Source organism: Podarcis melisellensis (genome assembly GCF_964234715.1).
Source record: "Podarcis melisellensis genome assembly, chromosome: 2".
Lineage (NCBI taxonomy): Eukaryota > Metazoa > Chordata > Lepidosauria > Squamata > Lacertidae > Podarcis > Podarcis melisellensis.
Window position 1 is genome coordinate 72572597 of NC_138529.1, and position 14690 is coordinate 72587286.

Genomic DNA, 14690 nt, shown 5'->3' on the forward strand with positions numbered 1-14690 from the left:
TCTGATCAGACCATACAACCATAAATTTTGTCTCTATACTTGCAAAAACAGAAATGCTTTTGTCTCTATACATCTTAGCAACTGCACCCTTGTGTCCTCTTTGTCTACAGGATGAGGGAAATCCCAGTTAGGAGTGCCACAGTTGTCTGCGAAACCAAAGTTGATATTTTATTAATGTTATAGGATTAAATTAACGAAATGATAGCATTATCACAATCTTATGATCAGCTGTGTTTCAGCAGAGGCGGCTTCATCAAACAAGTCTAGTTGCATAGAGCACCTGCATAACTTCATTTTCCTCTAAGCTTCAGGAAGCTGCTCAAGTCTATTTCTTCAGTGTTTAGAAATCTAAGGCACAGATCAAGGCAACACCCCGTTTAATCCAGTGCCTCTGAGGCTTACTGCTTGGAATCTCTACAGCAATCACATAGTTAGTAGAATGGCCCGTTGTGGACAGTGTCCCTAGCAAAGAAAATGAACAGTGTTAGACTGTAGTATACTGAAGAAGATAATATCTTTGTACCACTTACAGGCTGATGATCCCAAGGCTGAAATGACATTTGCTACAGGAGTTTTTTTGTCTTTCAAACTGGCATGATTTCTGCAAAAGAAATCTCTCGAGACAGAAAAGTAGCTGAAAAAAATTATCATGGCTGGAGGGCAGAGCACTTTCTTCCTTGTTTGTTCTGCTTCCCCTTCCCTAGCAAAGGTTTATGCAAACACCATGTAACAAGGGATTGTTTGTAATCCCCAGATTGTTTGAGAGATGGGAGAAGCTTTTTATCTTGCTAAAAGTAGTCAAAGATGCAAAGGGACATATCTAAAGTTCTAACCTGATTTTCAGCATGAGAAAGCACCTGTCTCCCCTATTGATAGATTACTGTAGCCTTTCTTGAACTACAACTCCCATCATCCCTGACCACTACTAAGCTAGGGATAATGGGAATTGTAGTCTTACACCATGTGTGGACCTAAAGTTGAGAAAGGCTAGATTTATGAGAAGAATTTCTAATACTGTTGCTTTCCAAGTTTTGGCATCCTTCACCCAACCTTTCCCTGAAAGGCTTACCTGCACGAGTTAATGTCTTGTAGATGGGACACAGGTAGATGCCTTTGGTTGGAGGCTTGCGGTTAGGCACAGGAACTAGCCACAGGACTGCCATTTCTGTGTACAGCTCCTTTGGTCGTGACTCTGCAAGCTGAAAGAACATGGGGTCCCAGCGAGCCCCTTCCAGAAACAAGCCATGGATGTAACATCCTTCAGTAGGACGCTGAGTTAGTGCTTGCACAGGCTGACTCATCACCTGAATTGAGAGGGTGGGAAAGCAAGTTTTCATCGATCAATCAATCAATCAATCAATCAATCAATCAGGTAAAAGAAATGTGCCAGTTTTAAACAACAGAAAAAGAAGCCTGCCTGTGGGATTGTATCAAAGGAGTTTGTCTGTATCTGAGCAGAAGGATTGTGTCTAGTTGGGGATACCTGTAGCACTATTCACATAACATAAACTACCAAATTTTTAAAAGTAGGGGTGTATGACTGCTGTAGTGGTTTAAATGTAATGGGGACTAGGAACCACAGGTACCTTTCACTTGCAAAGCTGACACTTGGGTTTTCAGTAGGTAAAAGGGTAAAAAACATCACTTGCTGAGCTTTCGATACAACATGATCCACTGACCTTGAAGTCAAAAGAGATGGTGTCTATGGATATGATAGACTTTCTGGCAAAGTTCTGCAGTGTCCCTGTTAGAAAAGCCTGTGGGAAGAAGAAGCCGCTTATCCAGAACACAGGTGGGATCCCTTTTTCAATCCACCTCTGCAAGAAGTCAATGCGCAGCAGCAGGTCGTTCACCCAGGAGGCCAAGGGCTTCAAGGAGGGATAGGCCTGTGGGAAGAATGGTGTTTGAAGAAGGGGCTGTTAAGTTTCTGTAAGTCCCAGTCCTTTGAATTGCTATGAGGCAAACCTTTTAAATGCAAATTAAAATTAACTCTATTTGGTCAGCCAGTAATCTATGGTGCTAAATTTCTACAATGTAAGCAAGAAAAAGTGTTTTTTAAGGTTTTGCTTCATCTGTACATCTGTGAAGTTTCAGTCTGGCTTGGCGTTCCTTATGAAAAAACTGACCAGTCATAGCAGCTAAGTGGTGTTAGAGGTGTTTCTCCCATTTTGCAAAACAACCTGCTGCACTGCTGCAACTACCAAAAACTGTGCATAGCACTCAGAAGTACCTTACTATTCCACATCTCCGGGACAATATTGTTGTATAAACTGATGGACATCAGTTCCAGCTGGGATGACATCACCACTAGGCCTTTGAGAGCTTTCAGCAGATCTTTTAAACTCGCTGCAATGACTGCCAGCAGACGATTGTATCTGTGCAAAATCAAGGTAGGTATTCTTGTTTAAAAAAAAAAGCAAACTAATCCAATGCTGTGATTTTAATAACATCTGTGAGCATATATGACTACACTATTGTGTAAACTTGGGGATATCATGTTTAATTTATATGCTGGTTTTCAACAAAATTCTCAACCTTACATCACATGCAGCTCTGTAAAGGCTGTTTAAATTCATTTTCAGCGTAACTAGGTATTAATATGTCTGAAATAAGAATTGTGGGCAGGGGAGGGGGGTATTTGTTTCTTTCCACATTTCAATGTCAGAAAAGTTATAAATTGTTCAGTTTTCATAACCTTAAGCTGAAACACAAATTTATGTGCTGTGAGGGTAATGTAAATGGGGTTTGTCCTCAAATGCCCAAATAGGTGGAGAAAGGCAGCTCCCGCTTCATTTACCTGCCTGCAGATCTATTGTACCCACTTGCTCTCCCTAGCAGTTGCTCCTCTACTAGTTTCAGTTTACTAAACTGTAAACTCGGAGAGGCACCTGCAGAGGAGTCTTGCAAAGAGCTGGGTTAAAGTAAGACTTGTACCTGATCACTTCCTGCGCCAAAACAGTGTTCATGGACTCCTCATACAGTACAGGATATCTCAACATTACTCTCTGCAAGTCAATGGGCTGAGGCACTTTCTCCAATATATCTTTTGAGGTCTCCTCCACAATCTAGAAAATGGATGGAAAAGACGTGGAAGGAACAGTTCGTGGGTGGAGAACTTCACAATAGCTTATTTAAACTGGGTGAGGGAAGACTCGTGTCTAAGATGAAAAGTAAATTGTTTCTACTCTGTAATTTGTTTCTGCTCTCACATTACATATGCAATTTATACTGCAGCCAGGCTGTAAGGTCACCTAACCTTTAAGGTGGGTGCCTTTGCTCCCTTGAGATGTCTACTGTAAGACAGGGAGAGATCTTCACATAGCAAAGTAGTTCTGTAATGAGGACAACACTATTCATTTAAAAAAAAAAATTCTGACCCTTCGCAATTCAAATTCTGTACAAAAAAGTGCTGAATTCTGTGATCTGTAGAAATTATGCACATTAAGTGCTGCTGAATATTCTTTATTTTGCATAACATTCTGCATGATTTTTAGTCATGGCCAAGAGCTGTCACTGCCTACTAGAACTCTTATTCTATTTCCTTTCTGAGATTCCAGGAGACATTGCCCAAACACTTTTCAGGTTATCTTCTCAGCCATAATGACAAGAAATGTTTTTTGTTTTAAAATGAAAGGGAATATTCTCAGGGAGCTGAACTGTGCCCATTGTGGCATTCTGAGCCATTTCTGTTCTGCCTCTTGGTATACAGGCAGCTCTTTCTATTAAAGAGTATTTCTGGGCGGGGATATGCACTAAGTTCATATTCCATTAGGGTAGCAGGTTTACAGACCTCTTCCCTGCTCCGCCCTCCTGCCGTTGATGTCTTTGGCTGAAGTTGAATAATGGCCCCAAGTAGTGCAAAAGTCTCATTCTGAGCAAAGGTGATGTTAGCATTGTCATGCAATCCAAATATCTCAGGCATGTCATTGAGGGGAAGGCTCTTGATGTACTGGATGTATCCCTATGGGGGGAAATCAACATGCAGAACAATGCGGAGGAATTTCTTTAAGAAAGACCAAAAGTAAACTATTGAAAGAAAGGGAGAAACGGTTCCAACAGTTATAAAAGAACACATTCTAATAAGATTGTTTACCTACCAAGTTGTGCTTATGAATTATTATGTGTTTGCCTGGTTAACCTGTCACTCAGGGTTTCAACCAAAATTTGTATTTTGGAAGAACTGTTACAACCCCTGCAACAGCATCGTGCATTTTGTTTCAGGAACAGACTCATCTGTGAGAGATCTTCCCAAATCTGATACAGACTCTTAGAAAAGTGGTTCACTTTTGAATCAACCAGGCACATACAGAGCAACACACTCAGACTAGTATAGGTTTAATTCTTTCTATAGTGCAGTGTGTTTGCCTACTAGTTTACGCAACTTACATTAAGGTCATAAGTGGTACTAATCTGTTTGTAGACACCAGATTCTGAGTAAGAAAACTCTGGATTGAGAACATCTGGGTTGTAGAAATCTTCCAAAATATTCATGATGCAGCGCCTGTCCCAGTCATCCGTCACCCGGCCTCCATAGTTAATCTCACCTGCTGTGTACTTCAAAACCTACAAAAGGACAAGGACATAGAAATGGCAGAGGAGGCTGTGGCTTGGGTACAAGAGGAGAACAATTTGGGGCACTTTGCCAGCCCTCTTTTTCCATGCCAAAAGCCACTCTGAAGAAAAACACTCTCCAGGGAAAGAGCACCCATGCCAGAGATCACCTAGCTATGCATGAGTGCAAGTGCCTTCTGTCATGCACAGGGACTTTCAGATCCAAGTCTCCACCATCTACTTACACACATCAATAATTTTTTTCTCTGGCTGGTTCAGCTACAGCATTAAAACAAGCACAAGCTTGGATTGGCTTGCCTCAACTACTCCAAACACATGGTGTCTGATGTTTTAATTTGTTGGAAGCCGCCCAGAGTGGCTGGGGCAACCCAGTCAGATGGGTGACATATAAATAAGACATCATCATCTTTGTTGTTGTTATTATATTAGACAGGGAAATAAGGGTACACCATGCTGAATGCAAGAAATGGATTTACAGTTAACAAGCATGGTAGCAATGGATAAGAGGGTGCGGAAGGTTTGACAGTGGCTGGGAAGGCATGGCTAGATGGGCACGGTTTACCATATTGTTGCTGTTGACAAACACTGACTATTGATGAAGGCTGTGCAAAGGCAGAGTATTTGGACCAGTCCAAATGAACCCAGTTTAAATATTTTGAGTAAACTGTACACAATATTCAGGCCCACTGCTTGGAGACATAATCCTGTCGCATCAGAGCATGTGGCAAGAGGGGCCTTAAGTATATTTTGCTGCAGCCGCTGTGTTGCAGCGTTATACTACTGCTTCTCCAAAGAACTGAGAAGAAATGGTGAATATGTTCCGCCAAACGTGGAACTTCAGGCTGTTTAGCAGTATTTCCAATAAGGCTAGAAGCACTATCTGACCCACTCCCCAAGTATTAGGTCACCTACATAATCCGTCTTCCTGGGAGGATTTTATTCCTTCACACACATTTTCTCACACCCCAGATTTCACCCTTGGCATGCACCACTCTCCTACCTTGTAAGGGATGTTTTCATATTCATCCAGAAACATCTTCAGCTGGCTGATGCAGATGCGCAGATCTCCGTCTGTGAACTCATAAGGAATGTTGAACCCCAGTGGCCCAAACTTCCTCCTTTCCAGTGCATTCCCATGGAAGAGGCAAAGCGAGAGGAGCAAGGATTTGAACTCCGTAAGCTGCAAGATGCAGAAATAATAAGGACATGCATTGAGAAAAGGGTCCTAAGTGTCACAGGATAAGATGCTGCTACAACATTTCCATTAACAGTTGCTTCTAATGAGCAAGAAAGGAATGCACCCCTCCCCCCAAAAAATCTGGCTGTACACCACTGTAACGTGGTACCCTTTGTGCAAAGAGGCACAGTAGCAGTGGAGAGGAACAGGGACTGATTCAGAAGCTTATGGTAACCAATCCCTTGGCAGGAGAAAGTTGGAAAATGGGACCTCTTACCTTGGTACAGGAGTTCAGAAAGTCATTGTTCAGGCTTAAGTAAGATTTCAGCAGGTTAGCCTTTACTCCCCGTGGTGGCTCAATGGTCATCTTAGATCCGTTCTGGAGGATGGACACTGGAAACTTGTTACTAGGCAGACTGGTGAGCCAAAGTCTGAAGTCCCGGTGTACCTAGGCAATTGAAATATGAGCCATGTATAATCTGAAAGAGTTCTGTTTTACTTTTTTGAAACACCTTTATACGGAAGAGTCTTTTCTCACTCCCATTGGAGAAGTGTTCCTCCATCACAAAGAGACCAGCAAATATATTTCTCATAGGAGGGAACAGTCAACGTTTCTCCTAAGATATCCTGCTTACTCCTGTGAGCTTTCAAAGACATCCTGCAATAAGAATGTGTAAGGAGAACATCGAGAGAAAGTGACACATGCTGCGAGTTCCTTTGCAGAAGCAAAAAAATGCTCACTGGAGATTCTATTTCATCTTATTATCTTGCTCCCATATGGAGCCTCAAGATTCTGCAACTAATCTCTACCTCCTCCACCTTTTTTGCCCAGCTTCTTGTTGGCAGCATAAGCATGCTCTGCAAAGAAAGTAGAAAACTCTAGAAAGATCGTGCCTAACTACTGCTGTCCCATCACTTTAACAATTTTTCTACAGATACCTATAAACATTTACATAAGGATCCAGAGAGAAACTTTATGGCTTCTGCTGAAAATCCACAGGGAAGCAAAAGCTGAAGTCCATCTGTGTGTCACCTTGTCAGGGTTGATGCCTTCAATGAGTCGTTCCAAAGAAGGCATCCAGCTTGGAGCCAGGTGGCAATTCTGGAAGAAGACCCACTTCCCACGCTCCATAGCACTGCGCATCATGGCTTCTGCGCGGGGACCCTAAGAAGCAACACAGGATGACACAGTTAGCCACAGGTCAGTCAGGGTGGCTGTACTATGTCAGCAGGGAATTAGGGAAGGCAAAAAAACTAAGCAAGCTGAAAAAACTAAGAAAACTAAGAAAGCCAGATGGATGGACTAAAAGGGAGTTGGTAGGCACCACCAATCAGCTGATTGTCAGGGCTTGCATAACACTGTGCACTGAAACCCTGGTGCCCATTGGGCCTTTTGTGTGCAGTGCCACACGAAAAAGGTCACCTGACAATGTGGCACCAGGTGATTGACAGGTGAGGTGGGGGATATAAGGATTTGGGCTGCCAGTTGGATCCAGTTCCCCACCCCTGACCTAGGGGCGTGAAGGTCACTTAGAGCGTTGTAGGCTCTCAAAGTCCATGTCTGCCTGCAGGAGACACCCATACAAGATGTAAGAAGGAATACTGCAGGACAGCAAACATGATTAAGAGTTTCACGACACTTAACAAATTTATTATGTCACCAGCTTTTGTGGATCAGAGTCCACAAGTGTCGTTACCCAGAATTCCTGAAAGCAGGAAAGTGTGTGAAACAGGATTGCAGTATTTTGTAGTGGGTGCTGGAAGAGCTGAATTCAGCTCCCCTCGGGTGAAACCTTGTACTTAGACATGAAAACTCAGTGGTGGACTTGAACCCATCCACTGCTCTTATATTTAGTTATCCACTCAAAGATAGTAATGGCAGGAATCTACTTCCAAAGTTCTTTGGAAAAGAGCTACAGAGCAATTAACGAGGATCAGCCATGTTTTAAGGGATGTGCAGCACTATAGCACTGGAAACTTACTTGTCCCTGTCCAAGAGAAATTGCAGATAGTTTCTTAGAAAATTTCATTTCTTCAGCAAATTTATAGAGATCAGCAGCTGGGTCTGTGCCGGGAGAGAGGACGAAGATAAGAGGGGTAGTAGCGGCAGATTCCTTAAACACCACAGAGAGGTTTGCAGTCTGAAATGGGAATAAAGGTGGAATTTTTCTATTAAGAACTGGTAGTGGACAATGGAGAAAATATTTGCTCAGAGTCAGTGCACAGCGTTTTATGCTTTGCTATCTAGTGTTGGGAATAAGGCCATGGCTAGACTTGAGAAAGAAGGCGGCAGGATGAAACAGTATGAGGTGATGGTTTTGCCAAACATCAATCTGCTCACCCCTCCTACCACCCACGCTCAACTGCTGGTAGCTACCTGAGGCTCAATGAAGGTCTGCCCCAAGTTGGCAGCCACAAAGTCCTGCATTGCATTGGTGACTTTGTCCCCTCGCAGGCAACGGAGGACCAGCAACTTCTGGAAGGCATCTAACTTGGCATCCCACAGGCCTGGCAGATGCTCCCTGCAAGAGAGGAAAGGGCTGTGTCAGGTTTTCACATTTCACATTCAAAATGTAACAGGCATAGGGCAAGATGACGGGCTTCTCAGAGTGGATTTCATGTGGCAACTATAATGGAATCAATCTTTGTGACAGATCACTTGATGGCTGTGCTCTAGCTCCACTGCAGTATGCCTCCATACACCAGATTCTAGGAATCATAGGTGAGCAGAATGCTGTTACACTCAGGTCCTGCTCAGGAGTTTCCATAGCATCTGGTTGGCCACTGTGAGAACAGGATGCTGGACTAGCTGGGCCTTTGGCCTGAGCCAGCAGGGCGCTTCTGATGTTTTTAAGGGGCTGGCAAGGTCAGTAACACATCTCTAGCCATTTTCTGGGCAGAATTACTATTGGCAAGCAGTGGGGGTGAGGGATGGGGAAGGGAGGGCAGAGCCAAACAAAAAACAGTACAGGACCTACAACCCTACTGGGAACTGAAGGGGAAACATCACCTGTGAGGTTCTGCACTGTCAAAAATTGCTCGGAAACCATTCAGATTTGCCACAAAATCATCTGCAAAGCTGGAAAAATTGTGTAGGTTGGTCAAGGCCAAGATATCATTCCAAGCTCTTTCGTATAACCATGCAGGAGCTGGATTATCCCGCATGGTCTTAACTGCACCACCAGAAATTAGGTATCGCCATTCATCCTGAATGTAAAAAAATCACAAATAATAGATAGGGAGAATTAGACTCTCTGCTTGTGAAATTTCCTTCCATGAACCATGGCCAGAAGTGCCAATGTATGGAGGTGTTCACCTCTCTGGCCCACAGATGGCAGGCTTGTCAAAATGTTTGCAGACTCTTGACGAGGGACCAGTCAGCATGATAAAATGTCGGGTGGGGCAACCATCACTTCCATAAGGTATGTTTGTGAGGACAGTTCTGCACTGGTTACAGGTTTAAGAACAAAGGTATGTAATACTGCTCCCCCTTCCCAGAAACTTAACTTTCGGTGACACTACTTAAGTTTGTTAAGGATGCTGGGATTTGTAGTTCTACAGTTCCCAGTATTCTTTTTTTGGGGGGGGGGGGAGGTCATGTGCTTTAAATGTGTGTTGGATGTGCCTTAGTGTATGGAATGGATTTGCCCCAGGAATATATGTCTGGAAGCACACTGTAGCAGTAGCTCTACAAGTTGCAACTGCTGTGGGGAACACAAACATTACATGGATGTTTTCTGCAGCAAACAGGTGCTCCTCTGCTCAGGTAAAGGGAACTGGGTGCTTGTCACTTCTCTTTTCCATCTGAAACAGCCTCCCATATCCCTTCCCAAGGGTCACCCAGCCACCTCACCCCTATAATAGATTTTCAGGAAGTTCATGGAGCTGCAGAGGGAAAGGGAAGGTGGGAATGCCTCATTCCATGAATTCTGTTCCATTCACAGAAAGAGAGATAGGATCAAGTTAGCAGGTGGTTGTCACACACATTCTCTCTCTCTCTCTCTCTCTCTCTCTCTCACACACACACACACACACACACACACACACACACACCTGGCATAATCAGGTTTCCCAGATGTCTGTATCTGAACATTCTGTGCCACCAGTGAAACACAGGGTGGTGCCTTCAACCAATTTTAATAGGTGATGCTGCATTTTATCAATGGGCTATGCTTTAAGACATGTTTGTTGTACACTGCGTAGTCACATGCTTTGAAAAGCAGTCTCATAGCAGTTCATGATCGTACAGATACTTGCTTAAAAGGGTCCGAGGACATAGTTTCACTGACCATGTCTATTTTGCCTTCATTCATCATGATCCGGATGCAGACCAGAAATGCAAACATGAGCTTGTGCTTCTCAAAGAGGCTCCGACACACATTGCTGTAGAGGCTGAAGGTGAGGTACTTATTGATATTTGCTATTCGCTTCTTTAGGGTGTCTGAAAATAAGAAAGCACAAAATAACAATGCATACAGTGAGTAGGAGGAAATGACCCACAATATTCCCATATGCTTTAGCACTGTGTTCATTATTCAAGAGGACTTAGGCCCGCACTAGTGAGCCAGAAAAACTTCTCATGCCTCCTGTCTGGTGCTGGCATACTGAACACTGCCTGAAGAAATAAAAACTGCTAGGATGGCTGAAGGCCATTTAAAAGCCAAGTGCTTTGCACTGATAAGGATACCAAGTTAAAAGCTAGTGCTTTAAAACAGTGTTTCCCAAACGTTTTTGGGCAACGGCACACCTGTTTACTGAAAAAAAATCTCGCGGCACACCACCATTAAAGCCCCGCCCCGTGACGTCAGCGCGCAGCGTCACGCCGGGAGGGACGCACAAAAGTGAAAGTTTTTTCCCTCCCCCTTGCTGGGGAACCTCCAAGCTTTGGGGGTGGGAGGAGGCAGCAGAGCGAGGGACTGAGGGACGGCGGCAACTGAGGCGGCGGCGGCTGAGGCAGAGCTGGGAAGGGGGTTTCCAGGGGACACGGCAGCTCCTCGAAAGGCTTCTCTCAGCTGCGCTCAATCCGCCTCGGAGAGGATTTCCCCTCCGGTCCCATGCGTTCGTTTGGGGCATCGCTCCGGTTGCTCCCTCTCCCGCCGCGCAGGAGCGATGCCTCTCTCTGGCTCTCCCTCCGCGCAGGCTGAGGGAGGGAGGGAGGGGCGCATGTGACCCGTCTCTGCTGGGAGACCAAACCCAGCGAGGCAGAGTCGCGCGGAGGCGCCCAGGCAGCGCTGCCGGCTGCGAGGAGGAGCGCCAGGCAGCAGCAGGAGGCGCGGCCTCTCCTCGCCGCCGCCGCCCCGCCTCTCGCCGCCCGACTCGCCCGCCTCCCTCCAGGCATCTCGCGGCACACGAGGCAACGTCTCACGGCACACTCGTGTGCCGCGGAACACCGGTTGGGAAACACTGCTTTAAAAGAATTCTCTCGTACAGAGCTTGACAGTAGAACAATTTAGATATGGTGAGGGAAGGGCAGACGGCATCAGGAACACCCGCATCTCTGGATTACATACTAGTTCTACAGCATAAATGGCTGAATGTTGCCACCAGCATCACCTGAAATGATGACCATCTATAGATTCAGTAAAGTGGATTATTTTACTGAACCCCATACAGAAATAATCTAGGATCAAGCTGAAGTTCATTGAGATTCTGCAACTCTGGCAATAAACTAGTAGGGGCTGATTATGATCCATAATGAGTAGATGTACTCTTAAAAGGTTTGTGTGCCAATTTTATTCCAGCACTGAGCTCTACTGGATATTGAAGTGCAAGGATGAACAAATCTCCAATCCTTCAAAAGTCTGAACATCTTCCAGAAGAACTGCAAGACCACCTATTAATTTTGGGATGGCTTGTAACAAACAAGCATTTCGGATCACCATTACATTACATTTTTACTTAGCTGAGGTTACTATCCTAAGGCTAACAACTTTACTATGCAAACATAATACTTTAGAAACTCTGAACATTTGAACTATGAAATTGTCCTTTTAGTGTTGATCAGAGTATGGTCCCTTCCAACTCTACAATTCTATAGTTCTAAGTGAGACACTGAGGGGTTTGGGATGGGATTCTCTTCACACACAGCACATTATCAGAGGTACCTGCTCTCTCAGCATTTGCAATTCCTGTCAGAAATATGTTGAGGAACCATTCCAATGAATACTGGTACATGGGATCGACATTGGCCAAGTCTGAGACACAGAAGAAGAGGATCTGGGTGCGGACAGCCACTGGCACATACTCCAGCCGGGTGATGTCAATATCCTTCTCTGTCTGTTCAGCTACCTTCACTTTGGCCTGCAGGAGATTCAAGACCGAGACAAAATGCACCATTCCATATTAAGTCAAAACAAACAGATGACAGGCTGCGGTGGAAGTGCAGATTAGTCACCAACCTGAATCTCCCCTGCTTTTAGCTTGGATGCCTCCAACACTTTGATAAGCTCCAGATCATCAACAGGGTTCCCCTCAGAAGAGCTCAAGCGGTACAAGATCTGATCTTCTATCTCCTTCAGCTCCTGTCGCATCTTGGCATTACTGACAATCAATTGGTTCTTGGCCTCTTCCAAGTCAGGCCGCTCTTCAGCTACCACTTGGCCTAGCAGCTGATCCTCTAAGCCACTGTAAAAAGAATAGAAGTAACCACACATATTACAATTTGAACAACAAAGGGTCATAGTGAATCTTCATGTTCTATTAGAGCTTGGTTTCAGACTTTCCCCAGCCGCAAACTGCATGTCTAGCAGGGCTCAAATTCACAGTTCCATCTATCAAGATTGATGGGATGCAACCTCTGTCTCAGAACTACAGGTGGGGAAAAGCAGCTGACATGGTTAAGCCCAAGGAGAGTATAAGAACACTTGCTGGCATCAGCAATGAAAAGTAGAGCTGGTGTTACCTGGGGGATAGGGTGAAGTTAATCAGCGTAAGCTTGGTGGATAGCTCTGGTGTGTAGTGGGGATTAGGTAGGTTGGTGGTGATGTACATCTTGAAGTCCTCATGGTATGGAATGATTGTGTCTCCCAGCTTCAACACTGTGCTACCTTGCTGCTTATAGGTCTGTATATCAGGAAAACAAGTAAAAAGAAGAAGCAACAAACATCTGTGCAAACAAAAGAGACACAATTCTGTAACACATAGTAACACAACTTTCATAGCCAACTCTGTCCAACAAATTCATGTTATTGAGAGTGTACGGATAGTGTGACTTGGGATGGGCAAAAGTAGATGGTAATGGTGAGGCCAGAATGGATTTTTGCAGAATTTCTGGGCTAGTATCAGTCTACAATCAGAAGACAAATTTGCACGTCTCGGCATCAAAGCTGCTTGCTAGTCCCAGTTGGTCCAGCATATCAACACATATTAACAAGCATTTCTCTTTCCTTCATTTTATGGATGATAACAGGGGATCAGCAGCTAATAGAGGCAAAACCAGCTGTCAGGGGAAGAAGTAAACCTTCTCCACCCAAAGCTTCTCAACTACAAATCTGCACCTTTGTTACCCCAATTCACACAGAAGATGCCAGTTCTTAAAGATGAAAGGCATTCCAACATTAGAGTAGCCCCTTCACTCAGTGCTGACAGCAGAAAAGTTGCCAGTGTCTGCTAATACTTTATCAAACAGGCACAGACAAATCAGAGGCACCTGTTTTAGCAGGACAGGTTCAAGGGCCGGATCCAGTTCTTCACCAACATTCTCCAGTAGGAACGGCTTTCCAAAACGAATGGCATTCTCCAAGCTGCGCAGGAAGTCCCGATCACTGAGCTTAGATGTATCTAACCCACTATCTCTCTCCTGAAAAACAGAGAAGGTGCAGACAAACTCAGTACAGGTGATACGTGGGGGCCTGCTTGTGTGAATGTGGAACAACAAATAGAAAATTGATTAAAAGAAACATGGGGTGGGGGTGGAGAAATCTTGAGTATAAGAATCCACTTTGTTAATAAATTGAACACAGCGAACACCCAGACCTGCGACTCTCCAATGTGTGAAAGCAACCAAAAGGAACACTTGTGTGATAACCACTTTCACTGCTCATATTTCTTCATGATAACAGTTCAATGCCTTGTTCTGCTTTTGCTTTTTGATCACGGCTTTTCACATTGAAAATCAATACTCAGAACTGGCAGCTGAACCTTGAAACCCATGAAGTTTGGCTTTCTGCTTTAAAATTATACCATATTTCCTTCATTTCATGAAGGAAAGAGCAGATTTTTTTTTTAAAAAAATTGTAATAATATTAATATAATAATAATCAGAAGATTCAGATAACAAGGGTGTGTATTTTTTTTACATTTGCATTTATAGTTTGCAAACTGGGAATTTTAACAGTGAGGTGTAAACAACATGTCTTTATAGGAACAGAACTTCAATCTCAGAGATAGGATGGGTTATCAAATCCCCTGGTACCACTGAACTGGATTAATGACTTCGCAGAAGCAGAAGCCCTTACCAAGTTTTTTATCCATTTGTTGGCTTGTCCCTGGGGGTCTATGAAGAGAGTCCAGCGCTGAGAGAACTGAGTTATCATTCCATTCTCCACAGACAAGGTATCATTGGGTAGACCTGCAATCTGAATAAGAACACATCATTTTAACAGTAAACACAAATTCTGCATACTCTGCCCCTAAACAAAACTGCACTGGCAATAACATATGTTCTGCAGCAAGGAAAATAAATTTATGCAACCTGTGCAAAATATGTCAATCAAGCAAATTTTCCATAATTTAAACTTCTGCTAGCGGAGAAGAGGACAAGGTGAGGTGTGCAGTGCAATCCATTGTATAGTTATTCTGTGATTCACTTCTTCTTGAGTTTTGTCTACAATGGAATTAGGGCCTGGGAAACCAAAGCCATGTCCACATAGCTGTTCAGGGAAGTTTTTAATATTTAACGCTGTATTGTTTTTAACACTTGATTGGGAGCTGCCCAGAGTGG

At 44.1% G+C, this 14690-nt stretch overlaps 1 protein-coding gene across 4 annotated transcripts in view; it reads right to left on the reverse strand.

Annotated features, from left to right (window-relative positions):
* Positions 1-156: 156 nt before the first annotated feature.
* DNAH1 (dynein axonemal heavy chain 1) overlaps positions 157-14690 on the reverse strand; it is a 118660-nt gene continuing 104126 nt past the window's right edge. For 3 of the 4 annotated variants that reach the window (XM_081900180.1, XM_081900181.1, XM_081900183.1), the window contains 19 exons: positions 14206-14325; positions 13398-13547; positions 12651-12811; positions 12148-12373; positions 11854-12049; positions 10039-10190; positions 8760-8956; positions 8127-8271; positions 7732-7890; positions 6783-6914; positions 6027-6197; positions 5573-5752; positions 4387-4563; positions 3791-3961; positions 2935-3065; positions 2231-2375; positions 1680-1886; positions 1070-1304; positions 157-462 (listed from right to left, as the gene is read on the reverse strand). In XM_081900180.1, coding sequence (XP_081756306.1) covers positions 341-462; positions 1070-1304; positions 1680-1886; positions 2231-2375; positions 2935-3065; positions 3791-3961; positions 4387-4563; positions 5573-5752; positions 6027-6197; positions 6783-6914; positions 7732-7890; positions 8127-8271; positions 8760-8956; positions 10039-10190; positions 11854-12049; positions 12148-12373; positions 12651-12811; positions 13398-13547; positions 14206-14325 — 3177 coding nt within the window. In that variant the 3' untranslated portion in view covers positions 157-340. Of the gene's footprint in view, positions 463-1069; positions 1305-1679; positions 1887-2230; positions 2376-2934; positions 3066-3790; positions 3962-4386; positions 4564-5572; positions 5753-6026; positions 6198-6782; positions 6915-7731; positions 7891-8126; positions 8272-8759; positions 8957-10038; positions 10191-11853; positions 12050-12147; positions 12374-12650; positions 12812-13397; positions 13548-14205; positions 14326-14690 lie in introns of those variants that run through there. The other variant, XM_081900182.1, reaches the window with a different exon arrangement.